The 16728-nt window shown below is 44.0% G+C and overlaps 1 protein-coding gene across 2 annotated transcripts in view; it reads left to right on the forward strand.

Moving 5' to 3' along the window:
• The first annotated feature begins 11721 nt into the window (after window positions 1–11721).
• The window catches only part of SLC22A5 (solute carrier family 22 member 5), a 28224-nt gene continuing 23217 nt past the window's right edge, over window positions 11722–16728 (forward strand). For both annotated transcript variants that reach the window (XM_028103656.2, XM_028103658.1), the window contains exon 1: window positions 11722–12133. In XM_028103656.2, the coding sequence (XP_027959457.1) occupies window positions 11741–12133 (393 nt within the window). In that variant the 5' untranslated portion in view covers window positions 11722–11740. The remainder of the gene's footprint in view (window positions 12134–16728) is intronic.

Consider the following 16728-nt stretch of genomic DNA (forward strand, 5'->3'; position numbering starts at 1 on the left):
TGGGCTCCAAGCTAGGCGTGGAGCCTACTTAAAAAAAAAAAAAAATGTTCTGCTTCACAAGCAATTGAAAAAAATACTAATTGGTGTGACAATGTGGTGCCATTTTCCAATTAACACATTAGCAAAGATTACAAAATGATGGTATTCAGTAATAATGAGATATGATGAGATACATTTTCATATTCTTCTGATGGGATTGTAAATTGGATTATTTTTTCTGGAAAAGAAAATGGCAGTGTTTCCAGGGCCTTAAAACGCTTAGATCTTTTTTCTTTTCTCTTTTCTTTCTTTCTTTCTCTCTTTCTTTCTTTCTTTCTTTCTTTCTTTCTTTCTTTCTTTCTTTCTTTTTTTCTTTCTTTCCTTCTTTCTTTTTTTTAGAGAGAGAGTGTGCACATGCGAGCAGGAGTGGGGATGGGGTAGGAAGGAGGGGTAGAGGGAGAGGAAGAGAGAGATTCTTAAGCAGGCTCCATGCCCAGCACAGAGCCTGATGCAGGGCTCAGTCTCACAACTCTGAGAACATGAGCTGAGCTGAAATCAAGAGTCGGACGCTTAACCGACTGAGTCACTCAGGTGCTCCACAAATAGTCTGATTTAAAAATGGGCCAAAGGAGGGTGCTGGGTGGCTCAGTTGGTTAAGCGGCTGCCTTCAGCTCAGGTCATGATCCCAGGGTCCTGGGATTGAGCCCCGCGTCGGGCTCCCTGCTCAGCCGAGATCCTCCCTCTCCCTCTGCCTGCCGCTCTGCCTGCTTGTGCTTTCTCTCTCTCTGTCAAATAAATAAATAAAATCTTTAATAAATAAATAAAAAATAAATAAATAAAAATGGGCAAAAGATTTGAATAGAAAGTTCTCCAAAGAAGATATACAAATGGCCAGCAAACATATGAAATGATGCTCAACATCACTAATCATTAGAGAAGCTCAAACCAAAACCACGAGACACCACCTCACACCCATTAGGATGGCTGCTCTAAAAAGAGCAGAAAACAAGTGTTGACAAGGATGTGGAGAAATAGGAATACTTATGCACTGTTGGTGGGTATGTGAAATGGTGCAGTCACTATGGAAAACAATATGGAGATTCCTCAAAAAAATTAAAAATAGAATTACAGTATGATTCAGCAGTCCCGCTTCTGGGTATATATCCAAAATAGTTCAAAGCAGTATCTCAAAGAGCTATTTGCACACTCATGTTCATCACAGCATTATTAACAATAGCTAAGAGCTGGAAGCAACCCAAATGTTCATCAACAGACGAATGGATAAAGAAAATGTGGTGTACATGTACAATGCAACATTATGTAGCCTTAAAAAAAAAAAAAAAGAAATCCTGTTGCGTGTTCTAACATGGATGAGCCTCAAGGACACTATGCTAAGTGAAATAAGCCAGTCACCAAAGGACAAACACTGTATGATTCCATTCACTTGAAGTATTTAAGATTAGTGTGGTTAGTGGGTTTCAGTTTTACAAGATGAAGAAGTTCTAGAGATCTGTGCATAGCAATGTGAATACTACTGAATAACATGTCATATTATTAAACTGTACACTTCCAAGTGGTTAAGATGGCAAAATTTAATGTTACATTTTTTTTACCACAATAAAAAAAAGCTGTGTGGAAATAGTTAAATAAATAATAGTGTGCTCTTCTGAAGGAATATTATTCAGCCTTTAAAAATGGTATTTAAGAATTTTTTTTAAGTTTTTTTTTTTTAAGTAATCTCTACAACCAGTTATGGGGCTTGAACTCATGACCTCGAGATCAAGAGTCATATGCTCTCACCGGAGCCAGCCAGGTGCTTCTAACAATTATTTTTGATAACATGATAAAATACTTATGATATAATGCAAGTATTAAAAAACAGTATATAATAGTATTAACTAAATAATGAATGCATGCCTGAATAAACTCTGTTTGAAACATATGAAAAAACAACTAGAAGGAAAGATCTCAAGGTATTAACGGTAGGTATGTTTGGATGGCGGATGATGGATAACTTCTGTTTTAGGTCCTTTTTCGTAGTTTTCCATACTTCACAAATGTTCCCAAAATATATTACTTTTATAATCGTAAAGAAGTTTAAAAAATAAAAACTTTTATTAAGTGTCAACTAAGTGTGGGGTCTCAGGAAGCAAAGCTGAAGAACATGAAGAATGCAAAATTCTTGCTTGCAGCAGGCTCAATGTAACCAGATGATAAATTCCTGTTCGTGTGGCCTCGGCAGCGAGCCCAGTGCCTCGACCTGGGGTTGAGCTCTGTGGAGCTGAAACCCCGGTCAAAGTCATTTTCTCCCATCTAGACCTGGGCATTTTCAGATCTCTCCTCTCTGCTTGAGCACCAGTCACGTCTCCCCTGACTTGGTTTTACCACACTACGCTCACTCTTCTGAAGCAAATTTCCTTATCACAGAGGTTATTTTTAACAGATTATAAGAATGGATTAAACAGATTATAAAAATGGATTATAAAAAATTATGAGGCTTTGCAAAAAAAAATTATGAGGATTTGAACTATTGATGCCGCTATACTGGCACAGAAAAGTCTTAAACCTGAGTTTGAGAACCTTGGCAACTCCTTTAACCAAACACTGCAAATTTGACCCTCCTTGTCGCTCTGATTCTAGCTTCCCTCTGTGCCCCCTGCCCCTGCAGAGCTCACCACCTCACCCTCCCACTGTTGCCTTCCCCACTGCTGCGTTCCACTGCGGACAAATACCTGTCGTCCTTCAAGTCTATCCCTGGGTGCTTTTTCCACATCTCTCCTGGCAGAGCCCAGGCTGCCCCTTGAGCACCCTCACTTCCCTCCTGGTCCCTGTCTCAAATGGAGGCTATTTAATTCCCCCTTCCTGTGAACTTCAGAGCCACGTACATTCTCAGCATTTTCCTAGTTGCCCACTGCCAGTTCCAAACCACAACTCCTTCACCTTCACCTACATGAAATACTTCCTTCAAGCTTTGGGCTGTACTCTTCTGGTTGCTGTTTCCAACAATCTGCCCAGTTGCTTATCCACATTCTATGAGCTGGAACCCAGCCACAGGTATTGATGACTTTTATGCTCAGGAGCGTGAGTAATCCTACACCTCAGTCTCAGAGCACTTGACCTTTACCTGTACTTCAGTTCCTCCTTGCCAACGACACACCCTGGACGCTGTCTACCTCATTCCAGCCCCTTTTGTGTTCCTCACAACCCTTCAGCTCTGACCTAGACACAGTTGGTTCCTTTTCCATCTACTTTATACATTGTGACCCCCTCAATTCACTCGCCCACTACCCTGGTCCTTTTGTTTATTCATCTTGCAAAATCTAAACCCCAAATAAGTCAAACTACATTCCTCTTCACTCTCAATCCAAGCTGCTGCATTAGGATCTAGGAGAGGGGAGATCATTCATGGGCTGGAGGAACATGCGGGTTGAGAAAGGGACAAGCGGGTTGAGGGTCCAGCTGTGGTTGGAAATGTCAGTGTGTAGAGATCCCAATTCACATGGTTGTGTGATTTTCTCCAGGGTCCTGGAGTAGGAATACAATGCATGCATGGTTGGATTTGGGGGTGGCAGTACCAGGGAACAGAATAGAGGAACTGAGATTGACTAAAGCAAAGGACCATAGTATTTAGATTGAAGAGGAAAGGGAATGAAACATGGCAACTTCTGTTGTCCTAGTAAGCTGTGTCCATCTACTGTTGTTTTCTTTATTTGGGATATTTGAGAACCGGGCTCTGTGTTAAGATCCAGAGTGTTCAAAGGAAGAGACTGCAGATCAGCCAAGGTAGCAGAACCTGCCCCATCTCTCTCGGACTTGAATAGTCAAAGAGTGAAAAGTCACGATCAACAGAGTGAAAAGGCAACCATGGAACAGGAGAAAAGATTTGGAAGTCATATATCCAAGGACATGACTGTGTTGATATGAAACCTGAGGAGACTGAAGGCAGTTACTTGGTAGCAGCCAAGGGCTAGATTTCATTTTTTAGCCTAATGAGATGTAACATTAATAATTAAGAGTGTAGGCGTGGAGGTAGACTGAGCAGAGTTCTACTTTGGACCTGCCACATACTAACTATAGCAACCGGGCAAAGTAACTTCTCTTCAGTTTCTTTGTCTGTAAAGTGAGGACAATAAGAATATCTATCTCATAGAGCAGTTGTGAGGATTAAATGATGTCATGGGCTATTGTTACTATCACTATTGTAATAATACAATAGCCGAGAGGATCATGCTTGACCAGGACTAATTTCTACCCTAACCTGGCATCTAGCACAGAAGATTAAGAGCATCAGTAACTTAGATCATCCAAATCTATCTAACTCAGCCAAAGCCTCCTGACATCTTCTTATGGAATCTTACTCCAATATGACAGATAGCCCATCATATCTCAGAAGGAGACCTATATTTTCCCATGTGTCTTTTCTCTTGGGTGATCTCGTCCAGATCTGTGGCTTTAAATACCAACCATATGCAGATAACTCTCTAATTTATATCTCATTCTAACCTCTCCTATGGACTTCATACTTACATATACAACTGTCTCCAAACTTGTACTGAAATATAAGTTAAAAATATTAATATACTTAAATATAAATTCATTTTTATATTTAAAATAAAACTCTTGTACAGGAAACAAAAGAAAAATAGATAAATTGGTCTACAACAAAATTTAATCCTCTTGTGCATAAAAGGACACGATCAACAGAGTGAAAAGGCAACCATGGAATGGGAGAAAAGATTTGGAAGTCATATATCTGATAAGCAGTTAATATCCAGAATATAGAAAGAACTCCTACAACTCAACAACAACAAAAACAAACAGCACAATATAAAAATGGGCAAAAACTTCATAGACATTTCTCCAAAGAAAAGACACAAATGGCCAATAAGCACATAACATGATGCCAAACAACACTAATCATCAAGTAAACACAAATCATAACCACAATAAGATATCATCTTGTACCCATTAGGATGGCTACAACTTTAGAAAAAATAGAAAATAACACGTGTTGGTGAGGATGTGTAAAAACTGACACTTTTGTGTGCCGTTAATGGGAATGTAAAATGCTGCAGTCCCTACAGAAAATAGCATGGCGTTTCCTCAAACAATTAAAAATCACATTGCCATATGATCCACGCAATCCCGCTTCTTGGTATATACGTAATGGAATTGAAATTAGGGACTCGAAGAGATATTTATGTACTCATGTTCATATAACAATATAATTCATGGTGGCCGAAAGATGGAAGCGACCCACGTGTCTATTGACAGATGAATGAAAGAACAAACTGTGGTAGCTACATACAGTGGACTATTAGTCATCCTTAAAAAGAAAGAAAATTCTGGCACATGCTCCGGCACAGGTGAACCTTGAGGATAGTATGCTTAATGAAACAAGCCGGTCACAAAAGGACAAATACTGTATGATTTCAGTTAAATGAGGTACCTGGAGTGGTCCAATTCATAGAGACAGACAGTAGAAGGATGGTTGCTAGGTGCTGGGGGGAGGGTGGATGTGGGCAGTTATTGTTTAATGGGGACAGATTCAGTTTTGCAACATCAAAAGAGTTCTGGAGATGGATGGTGGTGACGGTTGTACAATGCTATGAATATACTTAATGACACTCACCTGCACTCCTAAACATAGTTAGGATGATAAATTTTAGGTCATGTGTATTTTACTACAATAAAAAATTTTTAATTAAAATGAAGTAGAACTCTTAATTTTCTACGCCCCCACCCCACCCAATTTCCTCATTCTAAAAACCGGCACCAAGTTGCTTAGGCTAAAAACCCAGGATTTATCCTTCGTTTCCTTCCCTCTCGCCTATATCCAATAATAAGTCATGTCACCTTTTGCTTCTGAAATATATTTTGAATTCACCCATTCATCTCTTCTACAGATACTGTTGTGCCTCAGGCCGTCATATGCTCTGGTCCGTGATGTTGAAATAGTTTCCTAACCAGTTGCCTTGTTTTCCATTCTTGCCTTCTCCAGTCAATTCGCATAGCAGCCAGAGCGCTCTGTTTAGGGTAGAAATCACACCTTAACCTTTCTCCACTTAAAAGTACTCTGATAGTTTCTCACTGCTCCTAGAAAAAAATTCAATCTCCTTGCCACTGCTTACAGGGCGCTCGAAGATCTGGTGTCCATACGCGCTGGCCTCCCGCCAACATCTGTGACCTTATGTCCCATCACTGTTCACTTTGATCACTGTGTTCCAGTCACGCTGGTCTTCCCTCTGTTGTTCCAACACCCCAAGCATATGCCCTTTCCTTGCAGACTTCCCATTTGCTGCTCTGCTTGGTACACTCTCTTCCCACATCTTCACATGATAGTGATCCCTGGCATCTCAGCTTAGCTATTGCCTTCTCAGAAAAGTATTCATTTACCATCCAGTCAGAGGTAGCCACCCACTGATGGTCACGCTTTATACCACCATCCTCTTTTATCTCTTTTTGGCATTTACCATTATTAGAAATTCATATTTGTTGTCACAAGTTTATCATCCACTTCACCATCCCCCAACTGAAGTGTGAGCCCCATGAGAACAGATACCTTGTTTGTTTCTTCAATTCCCAGAACCCAGAACACTATTGGGCACATAACTTCCTAGTCAAATATTTGCTGACTGAAGGAAGAAGTAAATAACATTAATGACCCAATTTTCCTTCTGTGTCATACACACACACACACACACACACACACACACACACACACACACTTCAGGCCGTTATATATATGAAGCCTTTCGAGAAGGGGTGTCTAGGTAGCTCAGTCAGTTAAGCTTCCTCTTGATTTCAGCTCAGGTCATAATCTCAGGGTTGTGAGATCAAGCCTCAGGTCATCTCTGTGCTGGGTGTGGAGGCTACTTAAGGTTCTCTGACTCCCTCTTCCCCTCCCCCTGCTTGTGGGCTCTCTCTCTCAAAAAAAAGGGGGGAGGGCACCTGGGTGGCTCAGTCGGTTAAGCGTCTGCCTTCAGCTCAGGTCATGATCCCAGGGTCCTGGGATCAAGTCCTGCATCGGGCTCCTTGTTCAGCAGGGAGCCTCCTTCTCCCCTGCCTGCCGTTCCACCTGCTCGTGCTTGCTCTCTGTCTCTCTCTCTCACTCTGTGTCAAATAAATAAATAAAATATAAAAAAAAACTTTTGTGTAAACTGGTATTTCTAACATTAGACATCACCAGTGTCTTTTCTATCTATTCTAGAATGTGGTAACCAGTCTTTAAAATGCAAGCCGCATATTTGACATTTCATTTTATGTAGGTATACCCTGAAGGGAACAAGTTTACATTCCTACTCTGGCCCAAAGTGTAACAAAGTATAATTATTTATATGAAATTTTAAAATTGCCCTGTATTTCTTTAAAACCAAACTGTGGGCCTTCATATGGGAAATTACACTCATTCAAAGTAAAAGTCTGGACATTGAAGTCTTTAAAAAATTGTTACAAGTATTTCATCACATACTTTTCCCAGTCTAAGAATGTTTCTTTTTTTTTTAAATATTTTTATTTATTTATTCATGAGAGACAGAGAGAGAGAGAGAGGCAGAGGGAGAAGCAGGCTCCCAAGGAGCAGGGAGCCCGATGTGGGACTCGATCCCAGGACTCTGGGATCATGACCTGAGCCGAAGGCAGACGCCCAACCATCTGAGCCACCCAGGCGCCCTAAGAATGTTTCAAGGTTCATTCTCTTCATGGTTAGTTATCTATCTGTCCAAGCCAAAATACACAGGGATTAAAAGGCAGGACCATATAGCAGCACAAATGCGATTTCTCTGGCTCTTCTACCTATGCCACCCCAACCTCCTTCAAAGTCAAACTTCTAACCACAGTTGGGCTCATGAATACAGATCATTCTGTCATTATTTTTGAGGTGTGTCTGCAGTGGACAGCTGGAAAATGACACAAAAGTGCTGCATTCCCACTGACGACAGAAGTCCTTCTATGCCAAGTTCAATTGCACCTGTTCTAGTGACCCCAAATGCTGATATATGCGTGGGTACTGACATGCCCCTTGGGATGTTGTCTGATGAGGCACATAGACTGTTCTTCCACTCTTGAGTCACACTCTGATGTTCTGAGGCCAAGGCAAATAAAGTCTCACAGAGATCTCGGCAAAAATAGCTATTTCAGATTTCACTCAAAGTGCCCTTTCCATAAAATTTGTACATGATCTGCAGAATCAGCAGCAGAACCTGGGCAGACCCTCTGAATCATCCTTCACTGTGATGCGGAAGCCTGGACCTCCTCTCTCTTTTCCCAGAGGAGGAGTTCTTTCTTTGGAGGCTTCCCCTTCTCCGGGCAAGTAAGTGCTGACTTCTTCAGCCCACGTAACCCTAAAAATGTCCAAATCCATGGAGAACACATAGTTCCTAAGGTGCTTCTTTAGAGTTAATAATCAAAATCAAAATAATAACTATAGGTAATATTTTTTTCACACTTAACATGGGCTAGGCACAGAGCTAACCACTACCTTCTGGGAAATTGAGGTTTGGAAAGTTTAAAAACTTGTCCAAGCTTACAAGCTAGGACTTGGGGGAGTCAGCAATTGAATGTTGACAGCTATGCCCAGAGGCCATGCTCTTAACCAATACACTGTATTGTCTCTTATCCTATCAGTAATTGTAAGGTTTATAAAATTCTACCCTGTTGAAGAGAAGGTAAAACAAATCGAGGAGCTATAGATATGTATTCTTCCTTATTTTAATTTAACATATTGTTTAATAATCTGTGTATTAGTTATTTATTGCTGCATAACAAACCACTCCAAAATGTAGCTACTTAAAACAACATTTACTACCTCTCTCAATTTCAGAGGGTCAGGAATCTGACTGAGAGCCACTTAGCTGAGTGGTTCTGGTTCAGGGTCTCTCCTGAGGTTGTGGTCCAGCTGTTGGCTGGGGATGTAGTCATCTGAAGACTCAACTGGTGCCTGGCTGGCTTTGTAGTAGAACATGCAACTCTTGATCTCGGGGTTGTGAGTTCAAGACCCACGGTGGGTGTAGAGATTACTTAAAAATAAAATCTTAAAAAAAGAGAAGAGAGAGAGAGACTCAACAGATACTGAAGTTGTCGCTAACAAGCTCCCTCACATGTGGGACAGAGGGCCGCAGTTCCCATTGGTTGTTGACAGTAGCCTTCATTCCTCGTCTCCACCTGGGCCTCTTAAGGGGCTACTTACTACATTACAGCTTGATTGTCCAAAAGAGAAAGAAAGGGAGGAGGGAAGAGTGAAGAAACAAAGAGGAAACACTCAAGATGGAATCTTGTAAAACGTAATCTCTGAAGTGATGAAACATTACTTCTGCTCTTTTCTATTGGTCATGGAGACCAATCCTGGTACAAAGTGGGTGGGGCCGACGCAGGATATGAATATCAGTAGACAGGGATCACTGGGTATCATCTTGGAGACCAGCTGCCATGTCTGCTAGCATTTTAATCCATTTAAACTAGGGTTCTAACCTCGAATCTGCTATCTGCCATGTAAATCAGTTTTACTTTCTATTATTTATAAAATAGGAACATCCTAAACTCAGAATCTTGAATGTTGGAGGGCCTCAAGTAACTGATTCTCTCGGAGTCTAAGTTCAATCTCTCTTTTAAAAGAAGCAATTTCAAGAATAATAATAATAATAACATTCAGATAGTAATCACTGCCCCACCTAGAACTGGGAGACACTGCTCTTTGCTCTTTGGTTTGTGCACACGGACAAGCGGTTTTTGACGAAAGGTTTCTTTTCTTAAGATCTGCAACTTCTCCCATAACCTAATGAATTGTTTTTGAACCCTTTCAGGAGTGTTTTCTGATGTCCAACTGATGTTTCTTAAACTAAGACTTTTTCACATTGTTTGGTCTGGACACAGGTCAGCATTCTTCCCATAGAAGCTTTCGTTTATTTTGAAATATTGAAACAATTTTGAGAATTGATACAAGAAACAAGTTTATTTTCAAGAAGCTTGGTTTTCCTTTTCAGTTAGTTCCAGAAAAGGACTGTTACTTGAGATAAGATTTTAGAAAGGATTAAGTGTATTTCTGAAGGCATAGTCAGCCATCTTCTGAGGGCAGGAATATTGAACAGTAAGTATAAACAAAATGACTAATACCTGTGTTAACATTTTTATCTTAATTTTTTAAAAATTCTATTATATTTTAAGGAAATGTTTATATTTCCCTGCGTAAAACATGCTGGCTTGCCCTTCTTTATTTTTACTTTCAATTTAGAATATTATCACTATTAAATAGTATTTATCCAATAGATCACATTTAAAAATGTACATTTAGCTCTCCATCACTAAACCACTGTTATTACAAAGAGGAATATGCTGCAATGTTCAATTTGGCAGCCCTCATTTTTGAAGGCTTTGTAACAGTGCTGTCCAAGAATATAGCCACTAAAGCTACATGCGGCTACAGAGCACTTAAAATGTGGTTAATACAAACTGAAATGTGCTATAAAATATAAGCTGGATTCTTAAGATTAGTGGAAATGAAAAGGATGTAAGACTAATGATTTTTGACATTAGAATGTAAAATATCTCAATCATTTCTATATTGATTACATGATGAAATGATAATGTTGGATATATTGGATTAAATATATTAACATTAATTTCATCCATTCCTCTTTACTTTCTTAACATATAAGGTTGCCAGATAAAAATACAGGACACCCAGTTACATCTGAATGTCCCGTGTCCCTGCTTATGTTTTAATACTACAAAATTACTCCTTAACTGAAATTTACATTTTAACTGGGTTTTTTATATTTTTATTTGCTAAATCTGGTAACTTTTAATACGACTACTAGAAAAAATTAAATTACAAATGTATTCTCTTGGACAGTGAGGCTTTAGAATTATCTAGTTTTTTTGTTTTGGTTTTGTTTTACCAACTATTGAGTTAACTGTGCAGAAATGCCTAATCTGAGGGAAACATTTAATCCTAGAGTGGATTCGACAATACTCTTGAAGTTACATTTTTACATTTGTTTTAACAAGTTAAAGGCCAACAAATGGGATTTGTCGCTGACCAAAGTATGGAAAGCGCATTTGGATGAGAATTAAAAAATCAATGCTCCCAGCTTCTCCATTGGGGTAGTTAATGGTTCCGGTTTCAAAATAATCCCCGCGACTCTCAAAAGGATGGGTGGTGTCGAGGGCAGCTAATTGGCAGTGAGACTCTGGGCCAGTCAGTCTCTCAGTAAAAAGTTGGCCGGGGGGGGGGGGACGGTATTTTTAATACTTGAGCCTCGCACCCCGCTCTTCCACACGTCCCCTCCCCTGGCTCCGCGCTGGGCCAGCGACCTTGGCCTCAGACGCCGGGGCTCCGAGTCTCGCTGCCTTCCTCAGCCGAGTCAGGGTTACCTGGGCTGCAAGCTGGAGGCTGGGCTCGCTGAGGACCGTCCAGAGCCGGCCAGATCCCGCGCCAGCTGCCCCGCGCGAGCCCCAGGTGCGCTCCGCGGCCCCGGGCCTGCCCCCCTCCACCCGCACAGCCCCGCCCCCCGTCCCCCAGGGCAAGCGCAGCCCAGTCCCAGAGCCCGCCCCGGCCTTGAGCTCTATGTAACGCCGGTCGCTGCGGCGGCGGGAGCTCGTGAGCCTGCTCTAAAGTTAGAAGATATTTCAGCGGTCCTGCGTTCGGTCGCAAGGCGAGGGCCCGGCGCGCACGCGCACGCTCACGCCCCGCCTCTGCCCCCGCCCCCGCGCGGCGCTGCGTCCTTCGACCCCGGGCGGCGCGCCGCGGGCAGCTGGACGCGGCATGCGGGACTACGACGAGGTGACCAGCTTCCTGGGGGAGTGGGGGCCCTTCCAGCGCCTCATCTTCTTCCTGCTCAGCGCCAGCATCATCCCCAACGGCTTCAATGGAATGTCAGTCGTGTTCCTGGCCGCCACCCCGGAGCACCGCTGCCGGGTGCCGGACACGGCGAACCTAAGCCGCGCGTGGCGCAACCACAGTGTCCCGCTGCGGCTGCAGGACGGCCGCGAGGTGCCTCACAGCTGCCGGCGCTACCGGCTCGCGGCGATCGCCAACTTCTCGGCGCTCGGGCTGGAGCCGGGGCGCGATGTGGACCTGGAGCAGCTGGAGCAGGAGGGCTGCGTGGATGGCTGGGAGTTCAGCCAGGACATCTACCTGTCCACCATCGTGACCGAGGTGGGTATCAGTCCCCGCGCCGAGGCCGGGGACCGGAACATGGGGAGGACCTTCGCACTCCACCCCACAAGGTGCACTCTGGATGCTGCCCCTCTCTCCCCCAACACACTACACACCTCAAAGTGGGCGTCCTGCAAGCACCACTTGGCGAAGTGACTTTTAATCAGACCATTCCCCTCATAGCACGGGTGTCCTCCTGGCCACCTTGAAGAGGAAGTCAAAAAGGCCGTCGTGGCCCCTGGTAGCTGCTACTCTACAATTCTGAATATTGTCAAAGACTTTCTAGATGGAGGTGGGAGTGTTGAATGGAGCAGAGCCAGAGCTTGGCCACTGGGCTGTCACAGTTTTTCCTCTAGTTGCTTATGGTTAATTATCAGAATTTTAGGGCGCATGCATCTGAAGAGCCATTCAGGGTGACTTGTTGGCCTGGGATGTTTTAGAGTATTCGAAGGCAGTGTCGTTGGTCAGATTTACTTAAAGCATACAACTTTTTTCATAGGAATTGTGTGTGTGGAGGGGTAGGAACTTCTCATTCCGCAACCCCTTGGATTTTCCTTTTTAGGTGGCTTTGTCTGTCCCCTGGTGACCCTGCAGCCATTGGAGCTAATATGTATGGCTTGTATATGTGCTTTGCATCTTACTCAGATGCTGGAACTCTCACTCTCTGGAGTCTCAGCAGAAATGAGCTAGCAGAACAGTGAAAAGAGTCCTCTACAAGCACCAGAGGTCAGGATCAGAGATTCACAGATTGGGAAAGCTTCCTGGAGGTGGCAGCCTGTCTGAGTCTGGGGTGTTTAGATCTTCAGATGGAAAGACGGGAGCAGCAGGCAACAACCTAGAAGGAGGGAAAGGGCTAACAGGTAGGGCACACAGGTCCTGGCATGGCATCAAACCCTCCTGGAGCCAGGGGTCCTTGAGGCCCCTCTTATGTTTCTTCTGGGGGTGTCACCCTTCAGGGGAATTAATCACTGCTCCGAGACTCATTGTGTGTGTGTGTGTGTGTGTATGTGTGTGTGCGCACACGTGTTCTCTATGTTTGGACTAGCATGTGTGCCTCCTTACTCGCACATACATGTAGTAGGAGTGTGATCTGAGGCCCACTGGGATCTTTCAGCTGGTGACAATGTCCTTAGGCATTGTTTTGCCTCACAAGCAAGTCTGTCACACTCCTGGAAGCCAGTGAGAGTTGCAGAAACAGAGACTGTCCCTCAGGTTGCTGGCAGAGGCCACCAAGGAGAAGTCATACTTCATGACACAGGAGTCCCTGCAAATTCTGCTTCCGGCTGCCCATGGAAGGGGAAGACAGGGAAGTCAGAAGAAGCTCATGGCATCTTTTAGGGTTTTACCCTGACTTCTAGGTTCCCTTGGCTTACCCTAGTCATTTGCTCTTGCTTCACTGCCCCTGTCCTGTCTTGGGCTGAGGCTGGTGGTGGCACTGATGAGCTCCCAAAGGTCGGCTCTAATGGAAGGGTCCTTGAGCAGTGACGACGTAGCTGCTAATGTCAGTCTTTCCTTTTTTGTATTTAGCCTATTTATTTAGCTGTCTTAGCAGTTTCATAAGAGCCGTGTGCCCTTTTACCTACTTATAGATTGTCAGCCTTTGCAAGGAGGCAAGGTTAATACATTACTTAGGCTTTTGTTTTGGGATGCTGGAATGCCTGACTCTTAAGTTCGAGGCTGCTTGTCCCTCCCAGGTGAATGGTCACTGTTGGAAATTACTGCGTTAACATTCTGATTTTCTTTGAACCTGGACCTGGCCCGCTAACCACTGCAGCTAGTCCTGTGTCCGCTGAATGTTTCAAGCCTGCCTTCTGCTCCGGATCATAAATAGAGGTGTTTATAAGTACATTGGTATTGAATTCTTCTTTGTTTTTCAACAGAAGATGAAAACTATAGGTCTCCTGTTTGATTTTTTTTTTCTTTGTTGAAGTAGGTATGTGTAGTACTAAACTTTGTGGTAGTTTTGCATCTCGGCATCTCCCTGACATCATGCCAGATAGAGACGGGGGTACCTAGGGAAATTTTTGTTGAATGTATTAAAGAACAATTTAAGAAATGTTGTCTAAAGTTTGAGAGCTAAAAAGAAGGAAAGGACAGTTTAAATCATAGAAAGGAAACTTGGGGCTGGTCAAAAAGCATAGACTGAAATATTTTAAAGAAAATGTAACCGCCCAGCCCACAAACTGTGGCTTGCCCCTATATGGATCTGCAGCAAGGTGTTGGGATTTGTGGAGAGGAGGTGACACTATGGGGTGAAAGGGAATGTTTTGGGAATAGTTTGGTCGTCCCTGTGCTTCTAGGCTGGCCCTTCCCCAGCCCTTCATTCATGCCTGGAGTACTAGAGAATCAGCCATCCCACCTGGCTCCAATCCCTGAATGCTTCTTGGCCCAGGACTGTCCCCTCCTCTGAAACCTGGGTGATTTCTCAGGCTGCCTGGGCTGCCTGGTTTTAGGTGTCTCCCTAGAAAGATTCTTTTAAAAACTTATAGCTCTTCTGGCACCCATGAGTTGGGGCCCCTTCATCTAAGACTTGGCAGTTGTCTATGTCCCTTGCTTCTCTCCTTTCTCTCCTTCTCTGAAGCCTCCTCCCCCAGCCCATAGCAATATTCTTACTCACTCCTTGTCCTGGAAAGCCTCTTTCTCTGGACTGTCTTTTCTGTCAGTCTTCTCTCATGTACAGATAATCTTGGAAGATAGGAGAGCTCCCACTGTGATTACAAGCCCTCGTGAAGGAACGTGGGAGGCAGGGCTGGGTTGACTCCTTGTGGAAAGACCTGGAGTGTGTGCCTCACTGTTAAGTCTTTGCTGACTGTCTCACTTAAGGGAAACGCAGACCCTTAAGGCCTTGCCGTCAGAGCTCATGGCAAGCCAGAGAAATCACTTGCGGGGTCCCTGAGTCCCCTGTGCACACATGGTCATAGCAGACACATCTGGCCGTGAATATTCAGATGGAGCCCCGCTCTAGCTAGCTGAGAACCAACAGCCTGGGTCAAGGTTCTTAGAGCTGACACAGGGAAGAGGGTGAAGGAACAAAAAAATTAACAAATAAAATCAATCCTAGAGATTGAAGTTCAGGGTTCATCTGAGTTTTGAACAGCCAAGCCTCAGGTCCAAGCCCAAAGGATACTATCGTATTGAAAGTTAAGAGCCCTTTTATTCATCTCTTCCCTCACTCACCTATGTACCAAACAGCCTCTCCTCTGCAGGGCTCTGCCAGGCATTCTAGAGGATATAGCAGCAAATTCTTTGTCTCCTTCCTTGACCACCTTGGGGCAAGGATCTGCCATTAACTGCAGCAGCGGGCAGGACAAAATGTGGGTAGGAAGACATGGCATTCAGTCACAGCTGGTGCTTATCAGGGTGTTCGACCATCGATGCGGTCAGGCCAGGTACATCTCTGGGAAGAGCTTCTGCCCTATGGGCACAGACCCTGTCTTTTTTTCCTTCCAGCCAGTTCACAAGGAAGAACATTTAGTCCCAGGGAACTACATCATCTCTCTCTATCTCGTAACTGAGAAGCAGCTCTAATTAGATAGCGTGTACAAGAGACACAATTCTCTCTCTTCTTGAAAATGTTAACAGTTTTATTGAGGTGTAACTGACATAAAATAAATGGCACAGAAGTGAAGTGTACAATTTGAAAAGCTTTGAGAGAGAGAGAGAGTTCCATGAAATCATCACCACTAGAGAGGCACATTTCTGACCAGGAAGGATGGCAAGTAGAGGTCCCTTGCCAGAGTGGCTCCCAGATTTTTTTCAGGTGTTGCCCACTCTCAAAGCTCACCCAGCTGAGGGGTCACAATGCTAGACTCATGACTTGAATCCTAAACTCATACATTTAGTTCTAACTCTGAGACTTGTTATTATCAGCCAGTACAGCCCATCCCACATAGCGAGTGGAAGCATCAGTGAGCTAGTCTGTAGCTGCTTTAGTCCTGGCTGGGGAGCCAAGAGCTCAGTAAAGGAACACTAGATTCCTTTGCCTATGCAGCAATCCTTGGGTGCATAGTTTGGACTCCATGGGCTTCTCATCCTACCCCAAATCCTGGCCCCACTGCAATCCATTTGGTGGTTGACAGTAAGTGAGTGTCTTGGCTGGGTAGGATCTGGTCTGTGCCTGCACTCATGTTCATTTTTTGAGACCTATTATCTCTCCTGGCCCTAACCACAGGCTCCCTGTGGCCAGTGGGAATGAAGTGTTAACTCACGTTGCTTTCGGAGGGCCCAAAACCAGGTCCTGAGGATTGTTAAGAATCAGCAGTGGTGGGGGCGCCTGAGTGCCTCCGTTGGTTAAGTGTCTCACTCTTGATTTCTACTGAGGTCATGATCTCAGGGTCATGAGACCAAGCCCCACATTGGGCTCTGCACTGGGCATGGAGCCTACTTAAGTTTCACTCCTTCCCTCTCCCTTTGCCCCTCCCTTTCAAAGACAAACAGACAAACAAACAAAAAAAACAATTGTCCATGGTGGATAGAGAGCCCAGTTTGCCCAGAATAAGGACAGGCTGGACCCAGTGGTGGGATTGAGGCTGCCAGCCCTGGAGAGATGCTCTGGGAACCTACCCCAAGATGAGCATGACAGAGACCTTGTCTGC

This window comes from Eumetopias jubatus, unplaced genomic scaffold, assembly GCF_037043125.1.
Source record: "Eumetopias jubatus isolate StellerSeaLion01/CBP00866 unplaced genomic scaffold, mEumJub1_p1.0 scaffold_5, whole genome shotgun sequence".
In the NCBI taxonomy this organism is placed as follows: domain Eukaryota; kingdom Metazoa; phylum Chordata; class Mammalia; order Carnivora; family Otariidae; genus Eumetopias; species Eumetopias jubatus.